General features: G+C 39.1%; 1 protein-coding gene across 1 annotated transcript; it reads right to left on the bottom strand.

Moving 5' to 3' along the window:
* Positions 1-1,144: 1,144 nt before the first annotated feature.
* Positions 1,145-16,406, bottom strand: LOC120301324 (vomeronasal type-2 receptor 26-like). Its single transcript, XM_039328433.1, has 6 exons — positions 16,278-16,406; positions 13,450-14,275; positions 12,598-12,851; positions 6,766-6,892; positions 4,692-5,574; positions 1,145-1,199 (listed from the first exon to the last, which is right to left on the bottom strand). Exons 2-6 carry the CDS (start codon positions 14,249-14,251, stop codon positions 1,145-1,147), a joined length of 2,121 nt encoding a protein of 706 aa, XP_039184367.1. The 5' UTR covers positions 14,252-14,275; positions 16,278-16,406.
* Between the last annotated feature and the right edge of the window lie 7,780 nt (positions 16,407-24,186).

The raw sequence follows: 24,186 nt of genomic DNA, 5'->3' as shown, positions 1-24,186 counted from the left end.
TGCCCACGACTGTGACATTTGTGAAGCCACCTGGTCTGGGTGCAATCTGTCCAGTTTGGTAATGAGACAGCGACCCCAGTAGAGTTCAGCTGGGCTTTTCCCAGTAGCTGTGCAAGGTATGGTGCTTTGGCAAAGAAGAAAGTCAGCTAACTTGTAATGCCAGCTCATCCCAGCTTGGCTGTTGGAAGCTGGAGGGAATGGTGGTGAAGTAGCATGATGGATCATGTTGACCTGTAGGAAAGCCTGAAACTCAGAAGAAGTGAATTGAAGCCGGTTGTCGGAGACAAGAACATCTAGGAGCCCATGGGAGGCGAAGATGCCCCTCAACACCTGGATGGTTCTGGCAGTCATCGTAGTGGACACTGGAACGACCTCTAGCCATGTAGAGTGACTGTCCACAACAATGAGGAAAAATTGCCCCTGAAAGGGGCCAGCATAGTTGATATGAACCCTCAACCAAGGAGCATGTGTGTCCTCCCACCTGTGTACAGGAGCCTGTGGCATTTCAGGCCTGGACTGTTGGCAAACATGGCAACTCTGGACCTGGATCTCAATCTCCTCAAGCCCCGGCCACCAGAGATAGCTGCGTGCAAGCGCCTTCATCCAGACTACACCCGGATTTCCCTCATGCAGAGACTGCAAGACTCTAGTCCTCAATGAGGTTGGGATCACTACTCTGCTACCCCATAGGACAAAACCCTTAAAGGTGGATAGCTCATGCTTCCTTTTCCAGAAACTCTGGAAATTAGTGCCAGGACATGTGTCAGGCCATCCTGACAGCACCTATGTCAACACACGTGTTAGCATGTGATCATTGGCTGTTTCTGCAGTCACATCCCTTGCATTGAGAGGTGACTCAGGCAAATCCTGGATAGCTAATTTGTGGTTAGCTGGAGCAGGATCTGATTCTACAAGCTGTAGAGGCAACCTGCCAAGGCCATCTGCATGGCCCATTTCTTTGCCTATTTGTGAACCAATGAGTAATCATATGCAGAAAGGAAAATTGACCATCTCAACATTCTAGGTGAAATTATGTGTGAGGTTTGCTTGTTTGTTGTAAACAACCCGAGCAGTGGCTTATGATCTGTAAAGACCATGAAGTGGTGACCATACAAAAAGTCATGGAACTTTTTTATGCCAGCCACTATGACCAAGACTTCTCTATCTGTGAGTAATTACGCTCAGCAGATGACAGGGTCCTAGAATAGTAGGCTACAGGGACTTGTGTTCCATCAGCCTTAAGGTGACTTAAGACAGCCCCGATCCCATAAGGGGATGCATCGCAGGCTATACACACTGGTAGCTACTCATTGAAATGAGCAAGAACAGCATTTGAAGACAACAATGCCTTGACCTATACAAAACTCCTTTCGTGAACTTTAGTCCACTTCCATGGAGCCTGCTTGTCCAAGACCCAGTGTAAGGGCTCTGCCACTGCAGCTTTGTGAGGTAGAAAGGAGTGATAGAAATTTAGAAGCCCAAGAAAAGCTTGAAGCTTGCTCTTCAACTTGGGGCTTGGGGCCTGCTGAATCGCTTTGAGCTTAGATTCAGCAGGATGGATGCCTTCTGCATCTATATGAAACCCCAGGAATTCAGTGGAAGTGACTCCAATTTTGCATTTATCTTGCCTAAGCTTCAGCCCTGCTTCACGGAACTGCAGCAAAATGGACCAAAGCCTCTGAGCCAAGTTTTTGGGTGATTCCCCTCAGATGAGAACATCATCGAAGTAAGGGCAAACTCCCAGAAGTTTACAGAGCGTTCACTCCATAACGCTTTGGAAAATGCCAGGAGTTACATTAACCTCAAACTGGAGTCTTCTGACTTTCAAGGCCCCCTGGTGCGTTATGATCGTCTGGGCCTCAGCCATTGCCTCATCAACTGGTAGCTGTTGATAGGCCTGAGCCAAATCAAGTTTGGTGAAAGCTCAGCCTCCCTTAAGCAAGGCCAAATGCACCTCACCACAGGCACTGGATAAGAATGCTGCTGTAATGGTTTGTTTAGCATGCATTTATAGTCAGCACAAATGTGGACTTGCCCATTGGCCTTCAGTGGCGTCACTATAGGTGTTTCCCATGGATTGCTATCCACAGATTCCAAAATACCTTGCTGAAGCAGTTTGTCCAGCTTGGTATTAATCTTTTGCTTCAGCACAAAAGGCGCCTGATGAGGCTTAATCCTAATCTGGGCAATGGATGGCAAAGCAATTGGAGGCCCATTGTACAACCCTAGTTCTGGACTAAGCACATCAGCAAACTCCTTACAAACTTCTGCAAGGCCTGCCATTTGCAAGCTGTAAGCCCAGTCACTTGAATCCCAAGTCAAATTAGACTCATGCGATCGCCCTCTACCACATTGTTCAGGAACCCTTTAAATTTCCTACGGTGCACCTTGAGCGTGGTCTCCCCATTTACCCTGACTTGGAAATTCTGAAAATCTGTTAAGACCAGATTCAACGGCCTGAGTTTAACTCTCTGGCCACTTCTACAGCAGATCTGCTTGAGGGTGTTCTGGGATATGATTGACAGAGCTGAACCCATGTCCAGCTCCATTGTTAAGGGGACCCCCTGCAATTTGACATCAATGCAAAGCTTCTTCTTTAATGGCCTGTGGGCCCCTGTGTTCAAAATGCTCCTGCATTCTGTCTGGGGACCCTGATACCTTTCCAATGCAATTTTTCTGAAGGATGGTCTTTCATGCAACCCAAACAGACGGTGGCTATGTGGCCTTGGCAGCCACATGCCCGGCAAATGACAGAGCAGAAACAGCAATCAGAGCACTTGTGATGGCCTCCACATCTGAAACAGTAAGGGAATTGAACTGCCTTATCAGCTCGCTCTTGGGGCCTTCTCTCTGCTGGCTGCTGTAGATGGTCAACCTCGTTTTCAGAATCCAGATCAGCTACCTCTCAAGCAACCGCTTGATGGATGGAGCCTGAACTCGTAGGATGCTTGGAAAGCCACAAGGCCTTGACTGCTCCTCCTGCTGCTTTGTGATCTCCCTTAGTGCATCTGGAAGGAAACATCTTCCTTTGCAAAAACCTTTTGTTTGTAGCTCAAGGCTCCTCAAACCACAAACTAGATGATCTTGAAATCTTTCCTCCAGGTCTTTAAACTCACAGGGTCTAGCAGCTTGTCGAAGCGCAGCAATAAAGTCTGCAGCAGACTCTCCTGGCTGTTGGTCCTGCTGTTTGAATGTGTGATGCCAGGCAATCACCAATAGCTTCAGTTCAAAATGTTCCCTTAACATTTTCTTCAACTCAGTATAAATGATGGATTCCAGAGGTGCTGGGGCAACCAGATTTTTGGCAATATCAAATGTCTCTTGCCCATAGGCACACAGTAACTTGTGGCTTTGAGTTCATCTTCCCAAACTTAGTTTACTTGGAAGTAGTTTTCTACTCTGGCCACATACGAGCTCCAACGTTCAGGGTGAGCTGTATCGAATTCGGACAAATGCCCTATCTTCGACATTATTACTTCTTGGTTGCCTTGTCAACGCCTTGTGCTGCTCTGGCTTATGAAGGGGTTCCAGGACGAATCTTGCCGAGCTCTCCTCTAGCATCTTCATACTGGCAGGCAGAGTTGCACGAATCGGAACGCCGAACTTCCAAGCACTTTGGGCCTTCCATGGTGAGTCAGCCTATTTTCTTTCATTGTTTTCTTACAGCACCATCCCACCTTCATTGCCAATTATCTGTTCTGTGTGTTGGTAAGGCATTAAGACGAGGCAGGAGTAACAACAGTTGCTTCTTTATTTAATCTTCAACAGAACAACACAAAATGGCACAGATCCCTTTTATACCTCCTTACAGGGAGCAGCATCAACCAATCAATGCAATGTATCTTTCCTGCCTTGTCCATGCGCAATAGCCTGGAGACAGCCTATCTGGCCCGGGCAGCCACGTGGCCTGCTGGGTCTCTCTGCACCTTCCTGCACCTGCTGTGTCAATCACAGTCCAGGACACAACACATAGTATTTTAAATTCATTAATATTTAACCTGCCACAAGACTTTGCATTGCTATTCTTCAGCAGACAAATACAAGTATTCCATGTAGAATGACTACTTAAACATTTAAACATAAATATTGCAATATATTTTTCCAATGTAGTTTTCTTAAAAAGGTAGGTTGCAGCTAAATGCAGGAATGGAATATTTTTGATCTAAAAAAAATCTATGTGCAGAAATAGTTTTTCAGTAAATAGTTATGGATCATGTAAGTATTTCACAACACACTCAAGAGATTTTTTTTATTGTAAATTCAGTTTGTCAGTAATTAATAATTAATATAATTCCCATACGAATACATTGAAAAGGACTCTCATATAAATTGTTTCAAAATTTAAATACTTCCCTTATGTATGCATTGAAGGAAAGACCATATGACTATTTGCTTAACTTTATATTTTGCTTTTCTAAAATAAATGAAGAAGTCAAGATGTTCAATTCTGGCATTTTCCTACCCCTCCTTTGTGTGTGTTTGTGTTTGTGTGTGTGTTTGTGTGGTTGTGGGGGGGGTGAGTGCCAGAGGTACAAATCTGAAGAAGATACAAAGAAGTGTGATGGAGGTTAGATGTGGGCAACTAGTAGTAGGTTGCTCACATTACTATAATATCATTATAGAGGACAGACTGAACATGTGTCATCTTTAGGTTCTATATAAGAGAAAAATAAGTCTTTGGTCTTCAGCACTTCCTTCTTATCAAGTGTTCTCTCTTGTTCAGCTCTGGCCTCAAGAGAATAATATAACTTTTGGGGAAAAAAATAAATCCCAACAAACCAGCACTAGAAGCAAAGATGGAGAAGATTTCTACAGCAACCATGTATTTTCCTTTGGTGCTCAGATAGGTTGGAACAAAAGACAACCACACGCTGCAAAATACCAACATACTGAATGTGATGAATTTGGCTTCATTGAAAGTGTCAGGTAACTTCCTGGCAAGAAAAGCCACAGAGAAGCTGATAATAGCCAAAAAGCCCAGGTAACCCAGGACACAATAAAACATGACCATTGACCCCTCATTGCACCGCAGTATGATTTCTTCATTCACGGAATGCGTATCAACTTCTACAAAAGGTGGAGAGGTCCACATCCATGAAATGCAAATGCTTGCCTGAATCAGAAAGCAGAAAAAAAGGACCGAGTTGGTCACCCACCTCCTCATCTTGGATCCAGGATGGGTGGCTAAGAATGCCAAAACTACTGTGATCGTTTTTGCCAGCACACAAGAAACTACAACTGAGAAGATGATGCCAAAAGCAGTTTGTCGGATAAGACAGGTCACCTGCTTAGGACGGCCAATGAACAAGTACACACAAAAGAAGCAGTGCAGGAGAGACACCAGAAGTGTGTAAGTGAGGTTTCGATTATTGGCTACAACAATTGGGCTGTTGTGATGTTTTAGGAATATTCCCAGCACCAGAGCTGTAATCAAAGAAAAGAAAAGAGCAAAGAAAGAAAAACTAATCCCAAGAGGTTCTCCATAAGATAAGAAACTTACATATCTGGGCAGACAGAAATTTTTGTTTTTATTTGGATAGAATTCATTTCTGCAGATATAGCAATCTCTTATATCTGAAAAAGAAAAATACATGGTTTCAGTTCCTGTATCAAATCTATATACCAAACTGATGCCACAAAACATAGTTACTAGGAGCCTTCTGGAAATGCTCTTTGTCCCAATCAATGATCCAAGTGGGTCATTTTCAATCAACCTTTTTTTTCTCTCAAGGGGATCCTAGAAATGTAATTATATTATATTTCTTATTTCAAAAAGTGATAGTTGACTCTCACTATTATTAATTCTGATTACAGAATTATTCAAATATTAATATTGAAAAATCTTTTACCTGAATCTCTTTTTCATGATGATGATAACAATGATGATGATGATGACGACGGTGATCATGATCTAAGGATTTGTAGAGCTGTCTTTTTCCCCACTTCCCTAACCATTCTTTTTTTTCTCTTCTTTACCATTTCAACAGGGAACATTAACTTAAATGTATTCATCATGCATCATTTACCCTTTCCTAAGGATCCCCTTTCTATTCAACACTTTCCTCTGAATTTTTCATCTCTGACAAAGGCAAAAAATTACTGATTCATCATTTTATTTATATTCTACCTTTCCTTTGACAGTTAAAGGTGACATAGAGTACAGCTCTCCTTTTATCTCCACAACAATGGAGACCCAATGGATAGGTCTATTTGAGAGAGAGTACAGATAGTCTTTGACTTACAATATTTCATTTTAGTGACCAAAGTTATAACGGCACTGAAAAAAGTGACTTACGACCATTTTTCACACTTATGACTGTTGCAGTATCCTGATGATCAAAATTCAGACGCCAAGCAACTGACTCATATTTATGATGGTGTTGTATTTTGCAACCATCATCGAAGATTCATACCTATAGTCATGTGATCCCCTTTTGTGACCTTCTGACAAGCAAAGTCAATGGAGATGCCAGATTTACTTAACAGCCGTATTACTAATTTAATAACTGCAGTGATTCTCTTAACCAATTTGGCAAGAAAAGTGGTAAAATGGGACAAAACCCACTTAACAAATTTCTCACTTAACAACATACATTCTGGGCTCAATAGTGGTTGTAAGTCAAGAACTACCTGTAATTAAAAATAACTTAGTAAGCTCCCTGATTGAATAAGGATTTAAAACATATTTTCCACAAGTCTACACCTAACATCTAGATATAGATATTTTCTGTACATAACAGTTCATTTATTTATCTTAATTTTTACCTTCCTTCTCTGAAATTTTTCCATCTGGACATGGAATGCACTCATAGCAACAGAATGGCTTCCCTTCCTTTACTTTCTTGCTAGTACCAGGTTGGCAATGTTCAGTACATATCGAGGTTGGCTGGATCTAATTAGAAATGTAAGAAGAGAGTAAATTGGAGAATAATCATAGATTCAAAATCCTGTTGATTCTTGTTCATTTCCTTTTGTTATTAGAGTTGCAGAAGAATCAGATTTAAAAAAAAATCCCATTTCTTTGTCAAAATGCTATCCTGTAGGTGGGATCTACTGCTTATTATCTGATTGTTATATAAAGATAAATAAGTACATGAATTTTTGTTTGCAAAGATTTTTCACTGACTTCCAATCTATCAGATCATGTTTATTCTGGCCAGACTTTGCATTTTCATTCTTTTTTGAAAAAATCTACCAAATGTTTGGATAAATGGTAAAATAATGACATTACTAAATATGCACATATATTTGTAAACTTGGTACATTATACCATTGCATATGAATGCAGGATCATTGGAAGAGGCATGAGAATCAAGATTCTTGCTTTGAAGGAACTGTGCTATGAGTGTGTGACATCTGGTGGTGCAGAGCTTAGAATGCAGTACTACAGGCTACTTCTGCTGACTCCTGACTGCCAGCAGTGTGGCAGTTCGAGTCTTACTGAGATTGGTAAAATGATGACCCAGATTGTTGGGAGCAATATGCTGAGTCTGTAAACCCCTTAGAGAGGGCTGTAAAGCATTGTGAAGTACTATATAAGTTTAAGTGCTATTGCTATTGCTATCTGTGTAATGCATCCACTGTCTATATCTGTATATGTTTGGTCACCATGAACCAGTCTTACAAGCATTATTTAAATAACGAAAATTGCCAAAAGGAAGTCTCCAATAAGGAGGCACAGCCAGAAACCAGCTCCACTAAACCCACCAAGTACATTGTAATCGCTAATCAAAGGAGAAAGAGAAAGATACACCCAATTGAATGCAGAATTCCAGAGAGTAGCTAGCAGAGATAAGAATGCCTTCTTAAATGAACAGTGCAAAGAAATAGAAGAAAACAACAGAATAGGGAGGACCAGAGATCTCTTCAAGAAAATTGGAGATATGAAGGGAACGTTTCATGCAAAGATGGGCAGGATAAAGGACCAAAATGGCAGAGACCTAACAGAGGCAGAAGAGATTAAGAAGAGATGGCAAAACTACACAGAAGAACTATACAAGAATGAGCTTAACATCCCAGATAACCACAATGAGATGGTCACTGACCTCGAACCAGACATCCTAAAATGTGAAGTGAAATGGGCCTTAGAAAATCTGAGCAACAACAAAGCTAGTGGAGGTGACAGTATTCCAGCTGAGCTATTCAAAATCTTAAAAGACGATGCAGTAAAAGTGCTACACTCAATTTGCCAGCAAATTTGGAAAACTCAACATTGGCCACAGGATTGGAAAAGGTCAGTTTACATTCCAATTCCAAAGAAAGGCAATGCCAAAGAATGTTCAAACTATCGCACCATTACACTCATTTCACATGCTAGTAAAGTTATGCTTAAAATCCTACAAGCTACACTCCAGCAGTATGTGGATCGAGAACTACCAGAAGTACAGGCAGGATTTCGAAAAGGCAGAGGAACTAGAGATCAAATTGCCAACATACGCTGGATCATGGAGAAAGCTAGGGAGTTCCAGAAAAACATATACTTCTGCTTCATTGACTATGCAAAAGCCTTTGATTTGTGGATCACAACAAATTGTGGCAAGTTCTTAAAGAGATGGGAGTACCAGACCATCTTATTTGTCTCTTCAGAAACTTATATGCGGGTCAAGAAGCAACAGTGAGAACTGGACATGGAACCACTGATTGGTTCAAAATTGGAAAAGGAGTCCGGCAAGACTGTATACTGTCGCCCTGCCTATTTAACTTATATGCAGAGCACATCATGAGAAAGGCAGGGCTAGATTAATCAAAAGTTGGAATTAAGATTGCCGGGAGAAATATCAACAACCTAAGATATGCAGATGATACCACTCTAATGGCAGAAAGTGAAGAGGAACTAAAGAGCCTCTTGATGCGGGTGAAGAAGGAGAGTGCAAAAGTTGGCTTGAAACTCAACATTAAGAAAACCAAAATCATGGCATCCGGCCCTCTCAATTCCTGCAAATAGATGGGGAAGAAATGGAGGTAGTGACAGATTTTATTTTTCTGGGCTCCAAGATCACCTCAGATGGGGACTGCAGCCAAGAAATTAAAAGACGCTTGCTCCTGGGGAGGAAAGCTATGGCAAATCTAGACAGCATTCTAAAAAGCAGAGACATCACCCTGCCAACAAAAGTGCGTAAAGTCCAGGCCATGGTTTTCCCAGTTGCAATGTATGGCTGTGAAAGTTGGACCATAAGAAAGGCAGAGCGCAAAAGAATTGAGGCCTTTGAACTATGGTGCTGGAGAAGACTCCTGCGAGTCCCTTGGACTGCAAGGCGTTCAAACCGGTCAGTCCTAGAAGAGATCAACCCTGACTTCTCTTTAGAAGGCCAGATCCTGAAGTTGAAACTCAAATACTTTGGCCACCTAATGAGAAGGAAGGACTCACTGGAAAAGGGCCTAATGCTGGGAAAGATTGAGGGCAATAGAAGAAGGGGACGACAGAGAATGAGATGGCTGGATGGAGTCACTGAAGCAGTAGGTGTGAACTTAAATGGACTCCAGAAGATGGTAGAGGACAGGAAGACTTGGAGGAATGTTGTCCATGGGGTCGCGATGGGTCGGACACGACTTCGCAATTAACAACAACAATTTGATCTAGTTCGGTGAATGCAGTTAATCTTTAAGAAAATCAGAGCAGATCCAAGTCAGCAATACTTGGGTGAAATCAGTTGTTACAGTAATTGTTATGTTCTGTACATTGGTAAGGCATTGATATAAGGCAGGAGTAACAACAGTTGCTTCTTTATTCAAGCTTCAACAGAACAACACAAAATGGCGTGGATCCTTTTTATACCCTTTTGCAGGGAACAGCGTCAGCCAATAAATGCAATGTATTTTCCTACTTTGCATGTGCACAATAGGCTGGAGACAGCCTGTTTGGCCCAGGCAGCCACATGGTCTGCCTGGGTCTCCCTACAGCTCCCTGCACCTGCCCTGTCAATCACAGGCCCAGGACATAACACCTCTCCCCTCTTGGTTCAAAAAAATAGACACTACTATTTTTAACTACTACAAGGTTACTCTTTTCAGCGTGTTCTTATTTCTAGGAAACCCTTAGGCCTGCCAGCTTACTGACAGGAAAATTACATAATCTTGTAAGAACTTTGGAGGGCCTCTGACCCTCTCCATGCATCTCAGAGCTGCTGCAAGTGCCCGATCTGCAAGCTCGCCTGCCAGGCTAAACAGACTGGGACTTTGAGGCCCAATTGATACAGGTGAACTCGCATCTTGCTGACTGGTCCTGTAAGCCCAACCCTTTGTCCATTTGACTTTGGATGGCTCTTTTCGGTAAGCCCAGACCAGAGTTCCTTGGTGGGGTGGAATTCCCCAGGTCAGTGAGAGACCCTGGTAGGGAGCACTGTCCCGTAGGCACAAGGCCTGTAGTAAATGTTGCATGAAAAGCCGGTTGTGTGCAATGTCCCATGGACCCCATGCCAAGTCAGGAGCCGCCTCGTTGGCAAAACCCCTATTTGAAGAGTACAAACCCCCGCTTTTGCAGAGAGACTGAGATCCATGATCGTGATCGTGGTCCTCCTCCCCACCGAGAGCAGAGTCAGGAGTGGAAGGGTGAGTAGCCTCCATCGCAGCTGGTCAATGTGCCAATGCAGCATGTGACCATCTTCCAAGGCCACTTCCTATGACAGTGGCCCAGTGATCTTGGGCCACTGCTGTCACCCAGAGATGTCCAGGTCCATAGTTCCTTGCCAAACTGGATCGCCCACCTGTAGTCTCCTCGGTGCCGGCGGCTGTGAAATCTGTGAAGCCACCTGGTCTGGTTGCAATCTGTCCAGTTTGGTAATGAGACAGCGACCTCAGTGGAGTTCAGCTGGGCGTTTGCCTGTAGCTATGCAAGGTGTGGTGCAGTGGCAAAAGAAAAAATCAGCTAACCTGTGGTGCCAGCTCCCATGAGTGAGCCTCTTCAAGGCATCTTTGGTTGTGTGCACCATGTGCACAGCTTGGCCATTGGAAGCTGAATGAAAGGGTGCTGAAGTAGCATGACAAATCATGTTGGCTTGCAGGAAAGCCTGGAATTCCAAAGAGGTGAATTGAGGTCCGTTGTCAGAGATAAGAACATCTGGCAGCCCGTGAGAGGTGAAAATCTCCCTCAGCACCTGGATGGTCCTGGCAGTAGTCGTGGTGGACACTGGAATGATCTCTAGCCATTTAGAGTGACTGTCCACAACAATGAGGAAAAATTGGTCCTGAAAGGGGCCAGTGTGGTCTATATGAACACTTGACCAAGAAGCATGTCTGTCCTCCCACCTATGCACAGGAGCCTGTGGCATTTCAGGACTGGACTATTGGAAAATGTGGCACCCCTGGACCTGGATCTCAATCTCCTTATCAACCCCAGGCTATCAGAGATAGCTGTGTGCAAGTGCCTTCATCCAGACTATTCCCAGATATCCCTCATGCAGAGACTGCAAGACTCTAGTCTTCAATGAGGTTGGGATCACTATCCTGCTACCCCACAGGACACAACCTTTAAAGGTGGATAGTTCATGCTTCTTTTTCCAGAAAATCTGGAAATTAGTGCCAGGACACGTGTCAGACCAACCTGACAGCACTCATGTCAATATATGCATTAGCGTGTGTTCAGTGGCTATTTCTGTAGCCACATCCCTTGCATTGAGAGGAGACTCAGGCAAATCCTGGATAGCCAGGATGTGCTTAACTGGACCAGGATCTGATTCTACAACCTGTAGAGGGAACCTACTAAGGCCATCAGCATGGCCCATTTCTTTGCCTATTTGTGAACCAGGGAGTAGTCATACGCAGAAAGGAAAATTGACCACCTCAACATTCAAGGAGAAATTATGTGTGAGGTTTGCTTGTTCATTGTGAACAACCCCAGTAGTGGCTTGTGGGCTTGAATCCCAAGTGCCTCGAACCAATCAAGTCCGATTAGACTCGTGCGGTCACCCTCAACCACAACAATGTCCAGAAACTCTTCGAAATTCCTATGCTGCACTCTGAGTGTGGCTTCCCCTTTCACACTGACTCGGGAATTCTGGAAGTCTATTAAGATAAGATTTGACGGCCTGAGTTTAACTCTCTGGCCACTTCTACAGCAGATCTCTGGGAAATGATTGGCAGAGCTGAACCCGTGCCCAGCTCCCTCATTAAGGGGACCCCCTGCAATTTGACATCAATATTCAGCTTCTTCTTCAATGGCCGGTGGGCCCCTGTTCTCAAAATGTTCCTGTGGGTCATGCAGAAACCCACCCTATTCTGGCTGGGGACCCTGATACCTTTCCGAGGCAATTCTTCCAATGGACAGTCTTTCTTGTGACCGAAACAGATGGTGGCTATGTGGCCTTGCTGGCCACACACCCGGCAAGTAGCAGAGCTGGAAAGATCGTATGAACAGTAAATATTATGCTTATTATGCTTAGTGGCTTGGTTGAAAATTGGAGAACTTTGTTCTCATATATAATTCAATGTATACTCTGCTTTACATTGCCATAACACAGTTTCAGTCAATTTAAAGACATGTTCCAGGTATTGTTTCAGTAGACCTACATTTGTTATACCATTTTGTTTATAGCACTTTTTCAGTTTTTCAATCAACTGTTATTTGAATTAATCATTAAACTGAAGCACAGTGAAACTTACTTGGTTAAACCAGCTGTGCCATACTATGGCATCTTTACTGATGATCAATGTTTCTTCTATAGTAGTTTCTTGAGCCATTTTGCCAATTTTCTTTCTATGAAAGGATAGATTTGAGGAAATAATCCAGTTGATAAGGTCCATTCCAACTAATAACCTCCTATTCTCATCAAAGGAGATATCATCTCCAGCACTGTTGTTGAATGAGACACTTCTGAGAAAGTGATGAAGTTGGATTGAAAAGGAAAATTCAATTCAAATGAGATTTTTCTTCCTTTTCCCTGAAGGATTTCCCTTCCTTTTCACTTCTTTTCTTTCCCTAATTTTCTAGCATAAGGAAAGCCATAATGAGGGGAAAATTTCTATCAGCCTTTTTCATTTGTGTTACTTAATTGGGGGGGGGGGATCCTATTGAAGAATTTTTCATTGCTTTATAGAGATTTGCAAAAGTTGACCACTTGGTTTCTCTGCTTACAGATTAAACAGAATATTTTTAAAAAAACAAAATCATTTCTGTCTAGGTCAAGTGTTAGGTTTAGTTCAACAGAGTTCAAATTCTTGCTCTCCATTACATCTGTAATATAAAATTGACTATATTCAAAGGAAGGCACCACCACCATCACTGCATTTATACTGCTGAATTTTCCAATATCTTTTATTTTATTCTATATCATTATGTGCAATAAATATTAGTGTTAAGCATGAAATTTCTCTAAAATTCAAGTTCATGTTCAAAGTATCTGCAATTTTATGGAGAACAGATGGAGAAACTAGGGATAAAATTTCTATCAAGTTTCCATACTGCAAATTTGAAGCCTTTTACCTGCAAAGAGCGCATCATTTTGGATTGATCCATTCTTGCTTTTTGTCTGAGCCTTGATGCAGTCATGGAATGCAAGGCATAGGCCACACTATAGACAGCATTATATATACTGTAGCTATGGCCAATCGTATTCATTTCAAAAAAAGAGCCAGGAACATTCTGCAGGTTCTCCTTGCCTGTGCAAATGAGTCCTACAACTTTATCCTGAATTCTATTTGGAAATGCACAGTTAAAGACATGTTGCCAGAAGTCCAGCAGAAAGCCATCCTCTTTGTTATTTAATGGCTTCTGACTCTGAATGAAATCTTGAAACCCATGAAGTTCTTTGGTGTGAATTGTAAAGGACAGAGCACCATGTAATAATTTTAAACTCCAGGTCCTTTGATAGTTCAAAACACTGAGCTCCATCTGAGTAATCATTACCCATACTTTACCTTTTAATTGATTTATATACGATTTTTGTACTCCAAATTCAGAAATGTAGGGAAACCATATCAAAAACAAAATGGAATAAGATACTCCATAGTACACCACTATATTGGCTTTGCTGGACATGACAACTTCGTAAATTTTTGCTCCTTGAATTAACATGTTTTCATGTTCTGCAGAGTAATTTATTCTAGGGATAATTTCTATGAAGGCAAAGCAGATGCCTTGATTAGAAAACGCTGGAATAACAGCACGTACAAATCTTTCTCCTCTCTCATCGTCCATAGCAAGGATCCCAATCCATGTCCATGAGAAATAGAGAAGCAGAGAGAGGATTCCAACATGCTGAAGATCATCTTTAGGGGCCATTTGGTAGAAAGACTGGCCTGAAGTTTTATCATTCATCTCTGGAGCTGATCCATAAATGATCTGAATATAATTCATTAAAGGAAACAGATTACTAATAGATTTGCATAGCAAATTCTGGATTGCTATACTTTTAAATCTTCTACAATTTATACATTTTTACAGAATACTATGTATGATAGTTTAAGACAATTTTAAAATAAAGTTTAGAACACTTCTTGTCATCATTGGCATTGATCCAGTATCATCCCAAATACTGATATGTTAAAAAAATGTTGCTTCCATTTTATCTTCTGTTCTATTGTGTCTGATTCAGAGATCGACTGGACAAATCCCTGCAGTTTAAGAAGTAGTTTGCCATTGCCTTCTTCCTAGGCCTCAAAGAAAATGACTAGCCCAAGGTTTTGTGCCTAAGGTAGGATTAGAATTCACAGTCTCCCAGTTTCTAGCTGGCTACCATAATCACTATACCAAACTGTTTCTTCCATCAATTTACTTAATGGTAAAAAAGCAGTAAATTTATATTTTTGGAGACAATAATATAAGATGGCAGACATTTATTTGACAAAATACTGTTTCCAACCAAAATTTAACAGTAGTGAGTGGATACATTTTATATTTAAAATTATTCTCAAAATTTTTACTAGTTCAGGAATTGTTGAACAGCATAAATAATCATAAACTACTGAACGACTATTTATTAAAAGATTTTAGACAAGATAAAATATTGTCTAAAACAGGCTTAAGTTAGCAAAGTGGTATTGATTTCATAAAGATAGAAAATGGAAGTTATCTTATTTTCAGGCTCCCACATCCCAGCCCCTGAACCTAACTTTCACAGAACTTCATTTTCAGATAATGCTAAGAGACTATTTGGATGGATGATACAAATTACACGTTTTTACACATTGGTGATAATTCATAAATGGAAGATCTGATCCACTATTACATCACAAATATATCACAAACCAAAAGTTAGATTTATTGTGTTTTTGTATTCCCAACTGAATCATCCCAGCAGAGAAGTAAAAATCAATTTCCTACTAACTGATGTACATAAACAAGTAACAAAACAAGTTGCATTGTTTGCAATGGCCACAAGGAGAATATGAATGCAGACATTGACAGATAATGATATCAATTATAAAGGAATGAACTGAAATCATGCAGAATGTTGTAATTTCATATTAATTTTTCTGGAAACCATGGTTGTAAATAAATGTAGTCTATATAAAACATTGCTTAAAATACTTCTCAATGTTCCATATCAGAGCATAACATAATAGCTGCACTAGCATTTCAATAGCCATAGTCACAGTAAAGAATTATGGGTCAATACTTTATGTAAAATTGAAAATGTCCTTCTTACCTTCTCTGCTAAAAATGGCTCACAGAAAGTTATGGACAGCAGAGAGGAAGCTAGTATTTAAACCCATAACCTTTGTAAGCATTACAAAATCTTAGGTATTTGTCTCTATCATGTAGATCCCATTAAAACAGGAGCACAAAGTATGTAATAGTATTGCTGGCTTCAGGAAATAAGTTATGATATAAATTCAGAGAAAGATTGAGGGCAATAGAAGAAGAGGATGACAGAGAATGAGGTGGATGGATGGAGTCACTGAAGCAGTAGGCATGAACTTAAATGGACTCCAGAAGATGGTGAAGGACAGGAAAGCCTGGAGGAACATTGTCCATGGGGTCATGATGGATCGGACATGACTTCGCAACTAACAACAGCAATAAATTCAGAAGGATTATATGTAAAAGAACATTCTATAAAACATTGCTCGCACTCTTGTCTAAATATATTTAAATCAATCAAAAAGAAAATAATACAAAATGATTTGCTCTACTTGACCACATCTCAGGCATACTGCTTCACATGTTCATGCACAAACACAAAATGCATATATACTTGTATATGGTAGCAGTCAATCCCAATCTGACATCAATCTGAACTGTTTGGACAGCAACCATCTCCAATGTTTATAAATACAATTCTGAGAATTTTGATTTCATATATAAGGAGTGAGATAGGGAAGACTGTTTTCCAGTGCATCACCTTAATATGTAGAATTCACTCTGTCATCTTCATCCTGTTTGCCTCTTCAATTCCATCAGAAGCCCCAACCTCATTCTAAGATTTTGTGAAAATTTCCATCATAAGCATAGCAGTGTTCCAATATCTAAGGGGCTGCCACAAACAACAAAAGGGTCAACCTATTCTCCAAAGCACCTGAAGAAAGAATAAGAAGCAATGGATGGAAACTAATCAAGGAGAGAACCAAGCTAGAACTCAGGACAAATTTCCTGAGAATAAGAATTTCCTGAGAAAAATAAGGAGAAATTTTCCACTATTAATCAGTGGAACAGCTTGCCTTGAGAAGTTGGAGATTTTTAAGAAGAGATTCAACAACCAGTTATCTGAAATAGTAAAGGTCTCCTGCTTGAGCAGCAGGTGAGACTAGATCTCCAAGGTCCTTTCCAACTCTGTTCTTCTGTTCCTCATCCTAGTCTAAAACATGAATAAATTTTCTTGAACCCATTTCTTCAACTAAAGAACTCCCATTTCATAATGTCAGTCTGAACCACCATCAAATTGATTATGGAAACCTTTATATCTGCCAACGAAAATAATGTTTAATGGATAATTTCTAGGTTATAAATGATCCTAAGAGGAAAAAGACATTTCAAGCATTTTTAAAGAAAACAAAATGTAATACCTTGGATCAAGGCATGAAAAAATGAAGTTTAGTAGATGCAACCAACTGTCCATATTCTCCCAACTAGCAATTATTCCCCATGGGATCTATACAGTATGCCTTGCTGAAAATACTTCTACATGATGAAAGGGATAGATGAATATTAAATTGCCTGTCAGACAATGAATTCTAGATTTTACGATCTTGTGTTTACACATTGAGTTATGCTATTGCCTAAAAACCCATATTTATAAGAGGGAAGACTGTAAAATGTTTCCCTTTCTTTTGATTCTAAAGAAAAGGAAGATAAGTGAACCTAATATATTGTTTTATTTCCTTTACTGGAATATATTCAGAGCAACACATAATTCACATTTCTTTCTCTTCCATTCTGATTTTTTTTTAAAAAAAAATGGAGGAATTCTGATAGAAATTTGGCAGTATAAAATCTTAGTTATCCTGCCATATCTAAACTTTTAACAATATATTAGCTCAAATGCCTAGGTAGGATGGATCATCTAATCAATGTTTGCTATTCTCTGAAATAGGGGTCCCCAACCCCAGTCCATGGACCAGTACCAGGCTGCAGTATGCCAGAAACTGGTCCCCACAAAGCCCCATCTTTGTGATGCAGGCAGCACACAAAACCATGCATTCTCCAGTCCATGGAAAAACCTTTCTCTGGTGCCCAAAAGGTTAGGGACCTCTGCTCGAAAACAAAAGTAGGGATCAGTTTAGTTAATACAATGATGAAAGCTATTAGGATTCCCAGGGTTGTGTACTAGAACTGAGAAATGAGCAGCCATTATATAGAGAGAAAACAAACCATTTCTTTATTTGAATTTACATGAAAATTACACAGGTAAATTCATATGGTCATCAGGAAATGAGCTTGATCTGGAAGAGATATTATAATTCTTCTAGTAATTGAGTATGACATGTAGATTTCCAGAGCATTAAATATTTTCTATCTGATACTAGTTTCCTTCAACCAATTATTTTTCAAGCTAGAATAGTTCTGTAAGTAGTTTTATTTTAAAATGTTTATTTATAAATAAATGAATACATAACTTTACTTATTCATGTGTGTTTCATCTACATAAAAGTTAAGACCTGCCTGATTATCCCTGATCCATTTATTTCAGTCTCTATGAATAGAAAATTCCAATAAGAAAAGATAAGAATGAAATGAAACATATGAAAGGCTAAAGATATTGTATAATATCTAAGAGGGATGAGAGACTATAAGATTATCATTCCCTTCCTTCCTTCCTTCCTTCCTTCTTTCCTTCCTTTCTTCCTTTCTTCCTTTTGATTTGTTCTATATCTTTTATTCTATAAAAAGTAATCTTAATATAAATAAATTAAGAACAAAATGAAACCCAATTCCAATATTACAGTGTAAGAGAAAAATCATTATCTTACCTGCGGAATTTTATAGATATCCAAAATATTTGCTATATGAAAGGAAGTTTCGGCATCAAGTCCTCCAATGACTACTATTAAGTTATTTTGGATACCACATTTATAATTGGGAATAAATCTATCTGCTGTAGACATTAGCTGTATTGTGGTATGATATGTTCTCTTTGCATTGAAATAGCTGTCATAGATGTGGAAACCCAAGGAAAAATTAGGTAGCAACTGGAAATTTTCATTTATTTCCTTTACTGCAAATGCCAAAGCCAGGATATGCTGATAATGCTTAGTCAGGATGCTAGAACAAGAGTTGCATTATGATCAGCAGGATAGATTATAACCCACTTATTTCTAAATATTTCACATTTAATTTACATTATCATCATCATCATCATCATCATTATTATTATTATTATTGAAACAAAACTTATTCTGGGAGTTATGTAATGATAACAGATAAACTTTATCAATGTAAGTTTTAATTATAAGTAGAGTATTTCCTATGAATTCTTACTGTCTTTTATTCTAGATGGTTATTTATAAAACAATTTAATTATCCAATTCAAATGCATATTGAGAATTACATACCTATATAATAATAATATCAGCCAAAGATATTAGGGTCAAAAATACAAGGTTCATTCAATAGAAATTGAAAGGAGGGGCTCCAAATACTGCATGGCTATCTTATCAAATTTTGGGCAAACAGCAATGCATGTTACTGTTAAAAAAGGAAGTTTCATAACACCCACGTTGTATCTATGTGTTCATTTCAAAGAAAGTCTTTCTTTCCAGAAGGTTAAAGTGCTGATATGTATTATTCAAAGGTGGAAAAACCAGAACATGTCAATTCTAAATGGAATGCCAGTTTGTTACAGTGATTAACCAAGCTAGAAACCATAACCATGAATTCTAGTCTGTGAATTTTAGTCCTGCCTTGGGCAAAAAGCCAACTGGGTGACCTTGGAGTAGTCACACCCGCTCATCCCCAGGAAGGAGGCATTGGCAAACCACTTCTGGAAAAAAAATACCAAGAAAACTGCAGGAACATGTCCAGACAGTTTCTGAAGATTGGACACAATTGAATGGAAGGGGAAAAAGTTATATAAATAGGGTGAGATCAAAATTATGATAGCAAAATAACTGGATGACTTAGAAAGATCTCTATTTCTGATCACATATAATGAAAATCTACAGCATTTGATGGGATACACAATGAAACTAATTATCTCTAGGACAAATATACAAGTGATTTGATGGCAATGAAAATAGAATAGGTCAGTGCATAGGAGAAGAGGGAGTGGAATGACAGAAAATTTGCTAAGGAACAAACATTTAAAGATATTTAAAATTAAGCAACTAATTTATTGCTAACTCAATATTTTATATAGCAACTTACTTCTTAGTAAGCAGGCAGCAGACTGCTGTATCCATCTTAAGCTGTAGATTTAAGTGGGAAAAAGGAGAAATTCCTTACCTAAGATCTTGGTATACCACTGGTGGAGGTTCTACATTAAAAGTCAGGGGATCAGAAACAATAAAAGACAGAGAAACAACAGCACCAATGATGAGATCTCCAAGCTTATAATACTTATGAACTGGAGGTTGTGGATCATAGACATAATATCTGAGTACATGAGCATGGCAAGCTATTTGAGAAAGTAGCAGCATCAATATTATCATCATTTTGAGTACAAATACAAATAATCTAAATCGGACCTCTTTTTTAAAACTACAATGTTTTAATTACAATCATGATTAAAATAATTTGGATGAATAGGCATCTCAAGTTTTTCAAGTTATTTAACTGGAATATATAAAGTAGGAAATCTGAGACCACAAAAGAATATATTTTTTGTCTCAAATCTTTAGCTGTGCTAAATGTCATAGTCCTTTTGTTAAGGTATAATGAAACTGCACAAGAGAATTTGACAAACAGCAGGATTAATTAGTGATTAACTAATAATAATCACTTTACATTTGGGAAATCCTGGTACTTAATTTGTTTATCACAAATGAACAGAACCTTTCCAGGCCTATCAAGGGACAATTGGGTCTAAAATGATTTGTCTCAAGAAACAGATACATAAATGATAGGAGTATTATTTGGGGCTACAGAAGACATGTTGACACATAAAAGTCTTTTAGTTTGGCATTCTTAAATGTTTTCAGATGTTAATGTCTGAAATGCTGAGTCAATAGTTTTGACTGTTATCATTCTAATCATTGAAAAGTGTCCAGGTTGGGGAAGGATTGATATAATTTTTTTATAAATATTTTATTAATTTTCTATTTTTTCAATCAAGTGCCTAATAGACAACATGGTCACTACGTTCATTAGTGTGGTACATTGTAAGATTCTTCAAACTAAATCCAATATTACACCCTCCAGTACATCCTCTCTTCTTCTGGTAGTAGACATTTTTCCACACTAAGCAAATACAATTCTTATTGTTATGAGTAAATATACAATTGCCTATCAACATTTCTTACATTTTTCTAATAGTGTTAATAATATCAGTTTAGAATATCTTTTCTAACCAAAGGATATCTTAATTGTATTTGCACCCAATATTCATTTTTCAGTCTATATCCTATTTTCACATTTTTCAATTTTAATTCCCCATCCATGTCATCATCCAGACAAATGATAGGACAGAATGATCAAACTCAGTGCTGGAGAAATACCTGGCTTGTTTTATTAATTATCAACAAGATGACTAGATGGGCCTCTTGTCATTTGCTGAAGTAGCTTATAATAATGCTGTTCACACCAGTACATTTTAACTGGTGACTGGGCAAGAATTTAATCCAATGTTTGAACTACCAGCCCAGGAAACCCTGATCCCCTTTTTAAAAGAGTGGATCAATCAATTGAAAAATATGTGGCCCATTGTAAGCAAAGCCTTGGTAGATGCCCAGGCAATTTATAAAGCCCAAGCTGACAAAAAGAGAGTGAAACCTAAACCATTCCTCATTGGGGACCGTGTATATTGTCCTCCCAGTTCCTTCAGTCCCTACAAATGTCATGGTTCCGATAGATGAGACCAACTAAAACAGAGCTCCTAGGCTTGAGGTTTCTTTTAAGAACATGTTTATTGGCTACAAAGTATCAGTACTGTCAAAAGTGAAACCAAGGCTAAAGTTTCCTCCAAAAAGTTACAGTATACAAAGTTAAACTTCCCACCCCATGCAATCAATTACATTTCCCAATAGATTAGTCTGGCAGGTTTTTCTAACAGAAAGCTCAACCTCCCAATCTAACAAACAGAAATGACTTTGTTTCTCCCAGGACAGAGAATTGTTTAAGCTAGCAGAAAAATTCCACCACCACCCTCCCATTCTGGTGGCAACCAAAAATGAGCCAAATGCTTCATTCAGGTTTGTTGCAGAGTTGACAACAACATTCAAAGAAGCTAGGACCAAAATATATAGGGCCTTTCCCTATAAAATGAATTATTAACCCATTCACAATGGAATTAGAACTACCAAAATCATTGACAAAAGTCCATCCAGTGTTCCACTGCACTATTCCTTAAACCAGAAGTGGTATTGCCTTAAGGCCAGTACCCCCTCCAGACCCTGAGCCTCTTATGGTGGAGGGAGAACAGCATTTTAATATTAAAGAAATCCTAGACTCACACCCTGGAGAGCCACCCAGTACCTACAAACATAGAAAAATCTTCCTGGGGCTCAGCCTAGGAATGGGTGCAGAAGAATCATGTAAAAGCTGCCAGACTAATCAAACACTTTCATGACCATTACCCCGATAAACCTAAATGAAAACTTAACCATTATTTCATTTCTCATGTCTGTTATTTTTCTTTTTCCAGGTGGATCTTCTTTTAAGGGGGCAGAATGTCAGGTCCCTTCAGAACGCTGTCATAATGAAGGGGAAGGAGAGCACATATTGGTGTGGATTGAGGATGTTTCTGTATTACTAGCATTTATTTCTACTCTTGCTTTCATGTATCTACATGGGAATTAGGGAGAGGGGAATATCCTTGGGGTCATCTGTTTTCACTCCTCCAACCTGGAAGAAACAAGGCTCCTGGGAAACAGCTGGATATCATCTTTTTGGCTCAAAGTTCTCATAGCACCTTCACGCCAGCGGATTGACTTCTAATAGACTGGGACATTGGGGTGACACTGATGAAATAGGATTTTTAGCTTAATGTTTTTGCATGGGAACTTCAGATTCTGCCTTTTTACTCTGCAATCACTATCTCTCAATAAAAGACCCTCTTTGAAACAATGCAATCATAGCAACACAATGCCCCTCCCTCATTTTCTTCCTCAAACCTAGAATTCAACTCTGACTGCACAGAGAGATGGGTTGTGCCTAATCCAGCCACAAGAGAGAGAGAGAGAGAGAGAGAGAGAGAGAGAGAGAGAGAGAGAGAGAGAGAGAGAGAGAGAGAGAGAGAGAGAGAGAGAGAGAGAGAGAGAGATAGAGAGAGAGAGAGAGAGAGAGAGAGAGAAGGGGGGCAGACAGACAGAATCTTAACTTGAAACCATCTTCTTGGAAATTTCTCATGAGTAAATTTTTCCAAAGTGACAAAATGAGATGCAGGGAAAGATTAAATTTGTAGCTGATCAAAAATGTCTTGGAATTTAGGAAACAAAATAGAATGCCAATTTCATACACAATTTCGTCCAACTTTGTTAGCTGAGGTTTTATATTAAAGTTTTTTTTATCATCAAGTATGAACACCTGAGATGTAATGAAACCAACAATGATATCTCCCAGTTGATGGTACACATGAAGTGGAGAATGTGGCTCCTTATCCTTGCAGATCTTAGTATCAGTCACACTCAATATTTGGAAAAGTAGTATTTGAAGCAGTGGAGCTAGCAATCCATACATATTAAAGTAAAGGAGCGACTGCTTTTATTTCTCTGGAAACAATGTCTGTGATTACCGTACATTGACTTATCCCTTTTATTTCAAGAATAAATATCACCATGAATTTTCTAAAGCTGATATGGTCTCTATAATCTATAAGGATTTCAAGAAGAAACCTTGTCAACCAAGGCTGTAATTAAAGAAGGAGGTCATGCTGGGAATTGAATCTTGCTTTACAGACTCAACATGTTTGGTGGACTGTAATGCTTTCACTACTTGTACAAAAAGAAACAATTTGGAATGTAATTATTTCAGACCTGAAGTAGCAAGAAGTAGATATAGCTATATAAGATACATTTAAATTGAAAAGGACTTTCTAGAGGGAACTGACAAAAACAGTATCACAGAAGAGTTGATATGCTTATGGCTTTAATCATATTTTTTATCATATTATTAAACAAATCAGTGAGCAGACATAGCCAGTATGAGATTAACCTATAGTCAAGTTTGGTTCCCATCTTCTGGAGCAAGATCCACCTCCCACCTTCTTGGCCATCCAGAAGGGCCTAAAAACCTTGCTTTGCTAATTGCCTTGGGGCACCTGTCGGGGTTTTCATACTGAAAGTGGTTAGTGGAGTAAAAGAAGATTCAACTTCAACCTTGTTATATATTGCTTCCTTTCTTGTATTACTATATCTTTGTTAATTTTAATGTTAACATTTGTAATTTTAATATTTTAATGTTTTGTATTGTTATATTTATTTTGTTGTAATCTGCCTTTGGTTGCTTGGTGGTGAAATAGGGGCATATAAATTTAATAACAAATAAAAATAAAATAATGTACTTAAGCAACTGGATTATTTTCTCCAAATCCCTGTTTTTTAAGGGGAATAAATGGAGCTTTAAAAAACAGGGATTTGAATTGCACTTGGAAGCCTAAAACTGGCTAATAATAATTTCACCATTTCACCATTCTCTTCAGCAAAACAGAAACAAATGGTAAT

The sequence above is a fragment of the Crotalus tigris genome, unplaced genomic scaffold (genome assembly GCF_016545835.1).
Source record: "Crotalus tigris isolate CLP2741 ecotype Arizona unplaced genomic scaffold, ASM1654583v1 scf7180000024376.1991246, whole genome shotgun sequence".
In the NCBI taxonomy this organism is placed as follows: Eukaryota; Metazoa; Chordata; class Lepidosauria; order Squamata; family Viperidae; genus Crotalus; species Crotalus tigris.
The sequence above is the reverse complement of the archived record's forward strand: the minus strand, read 5'-3'. Positions and strand labels throughout refer to the sequence as shown.